At 40.4% G+C, this 10,086-nt stretch overlaps 1 protein-coding gene across 1 annotated transcript in view; it reads left to right on the forward strand.

The window, feature by feature from the left end:
* LOC134749650 (NGFI-A-binding protein homolog) overlaps positions 1-5,210 on the forward strand; it is a 34,026-nt gene extending 28,816 nt beyond the window's left edge. The window contains exons 3-8 of the mRNA XM_063684696.1: positions 494-1,230; positions 1,735-1,862; positions 2,179-2,248; positions 3,847-3,911; positions 4,355-4,430; positions 5,088-5,210. Of these exons, the coding sequence (XP_063540766.1) occupies positions 494-1,230; positions 1,735-1,862; positions 2,179-2,248; positions 3,847-3,911; positions 4,355-4,430; positions 5,088-5,204 (1,193 nt within the window). The 3' untranslated portion in view covers positions 5,205-5,210. The remainder of the gene's footprint in view (positions 1-493; positions 1,231-1,734; positions 1,863-2,178; positions 2,249-3,846; positions 3,912-4,354; positions 4,431-5,087) is intronic.
* Positions 5,211-10,086: the final 4,876 nt, after the last annotated feature.

Below are 10,086 nucleotides of genomic sequence, written 5' to 3' on the forward strand. Positions count from 1 at the left end.
TACCAAATGAAAAAAGTAAAAATAAAGATAGGCCCGATCATAGTATAATGCCGAGCGAACATGCGCACCAACGAACATGTGCACAAACGCGATTTGCGCACAAAAGAACTGGCCCACTTCGTAGTGCACGTAAGGCCCGTCTTTACGAAGTAATATGTAACTATAAGTCAATGATGAAACCACGACAAACTGACTAATCAACGAGAGTATTAGGTGTATATAAATTTTTTTTTCGGTTTCTGTAAATTTAAAGTTTGTAACTAATTTACAAAACCATTAGAGTCGGACCAAGCTAACTCTGCATAGCATTTGCAGTGACAAAGTGTGGCCATGTCTTGCATTAATGTGAAATTTCTATGAGAATGTTGCATTTATAATGGCACTCGTTCACGCTGTTCTATTCAAGATGGTGCAAAGTTAGCTTAGACGCGTGGACTCTAGTATATACATAGAATTAAATCCGAAAACATAACTTGATTAATTTACATTCCAGGCGGTGACGACGTCCAGCAACTTTGCGACGCCGGCGAAGAAGAGTTCCTCGAGATCATGGCGCTCGTCGGCATGGCGTCTAAGCCCCTCCACGTCCGCCGCCTCCAGAAAGCCCTCCAAGAATGGGTCAACAACCCCGCCCTCTTCCAAATCCCCATCGTCCCTCTCTGTCCCACCGAAAACCCCTTCGTCTGCAACCAAAGACTACTCAACATGCCCACTCTACCTAGTCTACCACGTACAGTCAGCTCTCCTGAAAGCAGGCCAATGTACAGTCCTTCCCCCGGAGCACCGGAAAATAGTTGTGGTAGCACAGCTTCTCAACCTAACGCTAGTCCAGTCCATACGAACAATTTTACAAAAATAGTCCTACCATCGTCCCCTGCGGCAGCCCCTGTCACAACCACCGCCGCTAGAAGCTTCTCTCCTCAATCCGCCTGTCCTCCTTCAGCCGGTTCTAGTCCAAGCTCAGTAACATCCCCAGTCCAGTTAACACCCGTTTTACTAGACGTTCATGTTCAAAAATTAGCGGCTGCGGCAGAGAAGTTAAGCAAGCATTTGCCCCAGTTAGAACCAAAGCCTCAGAACACGAAGAAGAAGATGTGTAAAGACTTGGAGCTGGTGATGATGATGCCGGAGGCGGATCCGCGGAGGATGGAGGAGATTAGGAAGTACGCGGCGATATATGGCAGGTTCGACTGCAAGAGGAAACCGGAGAAGCCTTTAACGCTGCATGAGGTAATCATACTTTTACTACTATTCTTTTCATACACTTAATTATTTATACCTACTTTAATATTTATCATTTCTTTTATTTATCATATTATATATATTTAAAAAATCTATTCCACCACAGGGTTGAAAGATAGGCAATTAGGTAGGGCTGCTAAGAAAAAACTGTGATTCCATAAGACGCCAATTTCTCCGTGTTGACGACACGCACACATTCACAACTTGAGATTGATCGCAAAATGGCTCAAACCCTTTAAATGAGCATGTCTGAGAAATAGACTTATCAATCGGTTTAATTGACTTGTTAATTGTATACAGTTTACACTCTTAAAATTATTTAATCTTAATATTGTCTTCGGTTACCGCGATAGTTACTCATGAAATAAAACTATAAAAACGGATTATATCGCGTATATTGAATTTATAATACATCCCGACGTTTCGAACCCTTTACAGCGTTCGTGGTCAACGGGTGACGGGTATTTAATCTTGTTTTATCCTCCTTTATAGGTGATGGTAAACGAAGCGGCAGCACAAATGTGCCGCTGCGTTCCCGCGTTGCTGACGCGCCGCGACGAGCTGTTCCCTCTTGCACGCCAACTAGTGCGGCGAGCTGGTCTCCATTACTCTAAGCACGGGTACACATAACTTTGTATCTATAGAATATAATCTTCTTCTTATTCTTGTGCCATGTCCTCATCGGACGTCGGCGACCATCTCTCGGAACTTATTCCTAGCCTGTGCCAATCTGCTCAGGTTGGCAGCGTCGTTAATATGAGTCCAGCTTTTAATATTGTCCATCCAGGCTAGCCTCCTTCTTCCTCTACCTCTTTTGCCCTCTACTTTGCCCTCTATTATTCTATATCGTGCTAAAATAAATATTTATTTTTTCAGTCATCTATTTGGAACGTTGTCCTTTTTCTATGGTGCTTTAACTATTGCCTTTTGTTTCAGCCTTCCTCCTACGGCGGCTGGCAATGAGGAGGCCGAAGATGACGCGACCTCCGCTAAGCGGCCCCGCCAGGTCACTCACGTTGACCTCACTGGCTAGCTTAGAACTAACAACCAGCACTGACCTAGACCTAGAGCTACAGGCTTCGCCAGGTCACTTACGTGGACCTCATTGCCTAAATTAACACTAACTAGCACTGACCTAGATTTAGTACTTCAGGCTTACAACGGGTTTAACTGCCTCGCTAGGTCACTCACGTAACCTTACTGGCTAGCTTAGCACTAACTAACCAGCACTGACCTTGACCTAGACCTTCAGGCTTATTAGGGATCTAACAACCCCTTGAGGTCACTCAGGTCCATCTTCAGTCCTGCTCAAAACTGAGCAAATGGCCTCTTCTGACCGTTCTTAACAACACTGACTCTGGCAGAGAAGCACAGCTATCTGGTAGAATGAGACAACACTTTCATTATACCAAATACCCGACTAAAGGATGACACGCTAGACCGGGCCGGGCCCGGGCCGAGGTGTCCGACATGTCATTTTCTATGACGGCTAATCGGTAATCACGTGGTGCTCTGCTTTCCATAGAAAATGAAGCTCCGGAAGCTCCGGCTCGGCCCCGGCCCGGTCTAGCGTGAATCATCCTTAATTAAAAATTATAATCGAGACGTATATAACAAACTACCGGGCCCTAGCACAAAATCTCATAAATATTGATTTATTAACAATTATCTTTAACATGTGGACTAACCATATAGTCTCGTGTTATAAGGGCAATCATTCTATTGTGCACAACTTCTACTTCTGAAATAATATGTTTTCAATTAACTAATGCAAAGTTTATAGTTTATACCCGCTATTTCAGTATTAGCCCCCTTTTATCTTATACTGATTAGCACTCTAAAATTACACATGTCAATTAAAACTAGTTTGAAAAAACAAACGAACGAAATCACATTCACTTAGTTTTTATCTTGCATTACACCACATAGATTCTAATAAGTCTTCTCCATAATTATAATTAAATGGCCTAATAATTGATCCTTGTGGCACTCCTAAATGAATACTCTGTAATTGATATGGACATAAGTTCTAAATTATTAATTTAAACTATATCACATAATCTATCCAATTAGCATCAGATCCAATATGAATCTTAATGTAACTTTATTTTGCATTCACATTATTTATCTTAAAGGTAAGCATGTTTATAGCACTATCAAACGCTTTATCACGTTCAGTTGCATTTTCACTATATACTTCTTTATTTAGATCACTCGGAATGGTACTGGTTCTGGTAAGTAGAAATAATTTATTAACATTTTGCCTGACTTTAGTCCTTCGGAAGATGGTTAAATCTAATTAGATTGCATGTGCGCCTTGATAGATTATTGATAGTCCAATATTTTCAAAAGACTAATCTTGTTTATTTTCATTTTCCGCTTTTATATTGTTCTATTTACCATCCACCTTTTGAAATTCAACAAAAAATTAAGTAGGGGATACATGAAAATAAGGCATTTTCCGTTTTCGATATACGAAAATTTCAAAACATTTCAAACTGCTGTCAATTTATACCAATTGGATATCACTAGTAAGTTTACGAGTAGTTGGGTGTTTGCACTGATGTGATGAGAACGAAGATTACATATTTCTTGTTTGTGCAGGATGGCGAGGAAGGTAACGGCATCCGCGCCAGTCCTGACGCTGCACGGAGCAACTCAAACCACAGGTAAACTGGAACCAGGGACTAGTTAATATATGTATCTTTTTATATAAAAATCGATGCGGTTGCCATAACTGCCATAAGGTACCTTTTGTCATTAAAAGCTACATATCTTTTCAGTCTCACTTGTAGATGGTATTTTAGTTATGATTGTTGTTGGTGTTTATTGTCCAAGAAAAGCTGCTCCCTAGAAATTACCACGACCCTCAGTGATGACGAAACCGATGCAAGAAGGAGGAGGTGTTTATTAACGAGACCTCCGTCTTCTGTTTTGTGTTCCCAGATCTGGTGAATGCGCGCGAATGCATGCACCACTATTACGCTATTTGCTCCTTGTGTTCCGGTAGAACGGTGCAGTGCGTGAGCAGCATTCGCCAAAACTGGAAGGACCTTATTGTTCTCATTGATACCATTAAATGGCGTTGTAGTAATGATATTGCTCGTTTCAGCTGGTGGGGCGTGAAGGCAGAAAGCGACGACGCGGACTCACGCTGTTCTTACTCAAGCACCAGTACACCACCACCGGTAATACTTCCTTCTTTTCTTCATTTTCTTCTCACTCTAGGAACAGGTTAAATCTGCTGCGTTCAAAAGCTCCAAGCCTGATTTTTATAACATTACTTTTTATCATCCAACTGTCATTTACCTAACGGGTCCCGAGAAGCACCTAATAGGCGCAATAATTCCTCCTTTTTGATACGGTGTACGCTATCATAGGCTACAGTTTTCGCTTACCATCAGGCGGACCGTACGCTTGTTTGCAATCGGTAATGGTATAAAAGGGAGTTTTCTAAAATAAATATTTAAAACCTGATTCTCACAGAACCTGGTGTTTTTGGGTTCTTTTAACTCAGGATCACTATATATTATATCTACCATATTCAATCCTGATGATAAAAAGAAATCCAAAAAATTTGTATGAAAATTGTACATATAAGTGAAAATACATACGTCACGCACATACAAGTGAAAATAATGTTCCCACTAAAACGTGACATAATGGCATGGACATTTTGGGATATCTTTTTAAATGGCAGGATGGAGAATACTGTCGATTCAGAGTAGAATGAGCCCAAGAATGTCCAGATTTGAAAGAATCAGGTTTTCAATATTTACTTTAGAAAACGCCCAAAATGTTATTACATTCTTTCTCCTATTTAATTACAATGTCGCCTGTTTCAGGACACAGAAGAACGACCACAAGTGGTAGCCGCTAGAGGGGACAGCATCATAGCTGTAGCGAATCCTGCTCTACAACCACCACCACCACCTCATCCTGCAAGGAATCACTCCAACTGACAGTAGTTCCCAAGATCCGAATAATGGCACGGGGCCAAATAGCCGAATATGGCTCAGAGACGAAGAAAACTTACTGCTATGATATTTACAATTGATATGTGATGGTCTCCAGACCGATTTCAGCCACAGCGACTGTGTGCTCTGGAGTAGGCAATTTTTAATTCGCATTATTAGTGTAGCTGATCCGAACATGTGATACGATGTCGAGGACGCAATTTTGTAGCTGTGGCGAATCCTGTCTCCAACCACAACATGCCATATTCTAATTATAGATACTAATTGGGCTGGGAGCTCAAGGAGCTGAATAATTAAAGAGGCTTACATTCAATAAGAACGTTTGAGGGGCCGTTGCAACTTGCATCCTGCTAAGGAACCATCACTTCAACTAGCCACAAAGGATATTCAGCTACCAAGAGTAACCCAATGCCGATAAATGACAAACCGGACAAATGCGAGTCGGACTCGCCCACCGAGGGTTCCGTACTTTTTAGTATTTGATGTTATAGCGGCAACAGAAATACATCATCAAAATTTCAACTGTCACAGTTCATGAGATACAGCCTGGTGACAGAGAGACGTAGAGACACACAGACGGACAGTGAAGTCTTAGTAATAGGGTCCCGTTTTTACTCTTTGGGTACGGAATCCTAAAAATTGGGCTAGTGTTATATCAGCTCAGAAACGCAGAGAGTAAATTTTACTGACATGAACCAGTCTTCTTTTGGTTCTGTAAAATTTACAATTAATAATTGATGACTGTTCGAGGAGACTGCATCCTAGCCGTGGCAAATCCAGCCATCCAACCACCATCACCCCCTCATCCTGCAATGAACTATTCTGACAATACAGTTCCACACAGTAGTAATAATTATACTGGAATCGGGCAAAAACCTAATGAATCGGAGTGGCGTCGTAACTTGCGAGAAGTCATGGCAAAGCACGACAAATCTCATTGGATCATCTCAAGCAGAAACGTCTTGGCAGAGCTGCTGGATCATAGAAGACGTCTGTGATCAATGCTGCTAGAAATATCAATCGCCTGTCGGATTATACAGCAATCGCCATCGCAGTCGATGTATAGACCCAGCAATCAGCAAAGACGCTGTGGCCAATGATGATGATGATGAAATTAATCGAAAAACTGCATCCTTCAAGAACTAATAAAATAATTCAAGAAACAGTACTGAAGTCTAGAAAGAAAAACGTCATTCGTAATTTTGTTCGCGGAAGATGATACGGGCATTGAAAATTATTGAAGAAAGCTAATAGCTACACATCGCTCCGGTGTGTGAGCCATAACGTGTATAGATGCTCACACACCGGAATGACGTGTGCCTCCAATGTCACAGGGCGGACACGCTATACATCAAAAATCACTTGCTTTTCTATGTGTGAAAGGCACGTCTGTATACACGACATGCGTCATAGTGTAAGTTGCTTAAAAACAGTACTGAGCGGTCGGCAAACGGCCGTCAATCTGGTGTCGCGGGGCGAGGTCATTCGAAGCGGGCGGGGCGGTGCGTGGCCGTTCTGTATGATAATACTATTACTTATTCTGTGCCAATATGAAGAGCGTCTGAAACCAGCGATGCTAAAAAAAGAAAACAAAAATTCAGACTATAGTATTACTATGATCTAGTTCAGATTATTTAACTATAATATGAATGCCTTTTAAAGGCCTGATCACAACGGATGCGAGTGCGTAGACGAGCACGTGCATATGCGGGTTGTAATAAATAGATCCTTATGAGAGATGGCACACCGCTTGCGTGACGTGTGCGTGCACGCGCATGTCTGCATACGCAGCTGGTGTGCTCTGGTATTTTAAACTGGCACTTTGTCTTCGAGAATTATGATTGTGCCACGGGGTCCCTTTTAGTTTGATATAATTATTGAGAGTCATAATGTAATGATTGTCAGATTATCATTAGTCATAATTCAGAAACCGTTAACTTTTCAGGATTTTCGTGAGGTTATCGGTCAGGTTTGTTTTATGGCAATCCTGAAAAGTTACTCGTTTCTGACAAAAACCAAATTATGACTAACGAAAATGTGGACAAACAAACTTTATGGGAAACAATAGAGACCCCTGTGCCACTCTTCGACTAAAGAAAGACATTTGAATAAACTTTTCAGGATTTTCGTGAGGTTATCGGTTAGGTTTGTTTTATGGCAATCCTGAAAAGTTACTCGTTTCTGACAAAAACCAAATTATGACTAACGAAAATGTGGACAAACAATACATTATGACTTAAAACATTATGGGAAACAATAGAGACCCCTGTGCCACTCTTCGACTAAAGAAAGACATTTGAATAAAGTAAATTTACACAAAGTGTACAACGTGTGTAGAACTAACATTCCACCAAAAAGATAATTTAAATTTGTAAATATAATTAGTAACTTAAGCAAAGCCATAACATGCCTTGTAGTCATTAAAGCATTATTCTGTAAGGCCGTATACACACGATACCAGTTACAAAGTACTTGGAGAACCTATTTTGGGAGAATAAACTGATTTTACGGTTAAACGAATCCATGACAAAATAAGAACTAAAGGGGCCCACTGACTATCAGTCCGCCGGACGATATCGACCTGTCAGTTAGAACAAAAATTTGACAGTTCCGAACACTGACAGGCCGATATCGTCCGGCGGACTGATAGTCAGTGGACCCCTTAAGAAGCTATGTTATTTTTTCAAATCAAATATATCATTTGTTCTCCATATATATACATTCGTCTGGGTCAGGGACCAATGTTTTGTTTTTTGACACCATATTGTAGTTACTAAATTACAATTCAAAGCAATAACTTATTTCCAATCACACATAAAATAAATGTTATTACGTTATAAAATCTGTTATTGTGTAGCTAAGTGGCAAATAATGATAAATATTAATTACTGTTTTATACTAATCATTGTATAATGCATATTATAATGTCAGATGCACTAGAGATTTAATATCTTAATCCGATCCGATCTAGTTATATCTATGTATAGGTGTAGCTGCGTATTACATAATCCATAGTTCCATTAAACCTGGTTTTTTTTTGTCAAAAATGAATAAGATATCGACTTAAGGATGACTCACGCTAGACCGGGCCGGGGCCGGGCCGGGGATCCGGCGCTTCGTTTTCTATAGAAAGCACCACGTGATCACCGATCAGCCGTCTTAGAAAATGACGGACGGTGAATCCCGGGCGGTCTAGCGTGAGTCATCATTTACGCTTTTAGAGATGGTAGGTACACAAGTAAAGTTAGGTACGTACAGTTTCTTTACCGGTAGAGTAAAAAAAAATGTGAAGTCTACCTGTGACTCTACTGTCTACGAGTGTATGCTCCCAATATAGCACAAGTGCCTAAATGCAAAGGCCGAGCTCCACGTAGGGCCTAAGGACGGTGCGTCCGAGAGAGGCGCATGCGTTTCTCGGCCTTCGGCCTCGCCTAGAAGGTCGCCTTTCTCGGGAGCTCCGGTCCTTCGACTCTACGTAGAGCTCAGCCTTCAGCCTTCGCATTTAGGCAGTTATGTGTGGTGTACATAGTACTGTACGCTTTAACTAACGGCCTAATTCGAACTTTAAGATACGTCAAAAATTTGCTAATGATACGACATGGATCGGATATGTCAGTGTCAAAAGTGACGTTTATCCGATCCATATCGTATCTAGCAAATTTTTGACGTATCTTAAAGTTCGAGGCCGGCCGGAGGCCGTATTAGGATATCGTGTGTCATCAGCCTTACATTTTCATATTTCGCTTACTTTATTATTTAAAAATGAGATTCAGAATAAAACTATACTCCTTACTACAAATATCACAAGTATACAACCATCTGCAATAATATTTTTTTTATTTAGCAGATACACCTGGAAGCGATATTACATTTTTTAAATTAAAGGGAAAGTGGAAAGACGAATTTGCAACCTATTGTAACACCGTGCACCAGTCCAGTCGGTCTTTACCAACTGAGCTACCTAAGCTTACCAAAAGCGTGCGAATATTAAAATGTCGTTATCTGCCGTCCTTATATAATACTCATATTACACACAGCACACATATATATATATATATATATACAGGGTGACCTTAGCCTTTGGACAAACTTTGGCCCCTGAAAACCCACGTAGGGTTACTTCTCGCGATTTTTTTTTATTAGAACAAAATAAATAAAAAAATTCAACAAAAATTAATTCCAATGATCGAAAACAAAAAGAAACAGTGTGTTCGACAATTTGTTCGAAAATGTGCGGCAAATGATGACATTTGTCAAAAGTCATAATCTTGTTAATGTCATAAAATGGTCATAAATAAAAAAGATAATCAACAAGGTCGAAGAAGGTTTCATACTATTTATTACCTCAGGAGCTATTAACACATACAGGCTGCTCCAAAGTAAAAAAACGTAATTTGTTAATTTCTTCGTAACCGCTACACCGGTTATGATACTTTGTATACTGATTCTAAATACCCTAATGCATTTCGGCTTTGTCCAATGACTAAGGACACCCTGTATATACCCTACTGGCCTAAAAACCAACTATTGCCTAAACCAAAAAGCTATTGAATGAAAGAGATGTTAAATGTAAGTAAAAATCAGATCCCCTAGTTTGACCGCTGAAATTGATGGCGCTGTGCTTTACCGTACGCATATTGAACGGAAACGGACAGAGCCATCCACATAAGCTGTCAAATTCGAAGCACAAATGTAATATCTTATAAATTCTGAAAATCTTATTTGCCTTAACCCAGCTTATAGCTAAACATAATCTTTAATGATAAACATTAAATCATTTTACGGTTTAGACTCACTTGTTTTTGTCACTCGCGCGACATGTTTCGGAGAGCCTAGGTCTAGGTTAGGTTTTAATGCTAGTATGTCT

Source organism: Cydia strobilella, chromosome 1, assembly GCF_947568885.1.
Source record: "Cydia strobilella chromosome 1, ilCydStro3.1, whole genome shotgun sequence".
Taxonomy (NCBI): domain Eukaryota; kingdom Metazoa; phylum Arthropoda; class Insecta; order Lepidoptera; family Tortricidae; genus Cydia; species Cydia strobilella.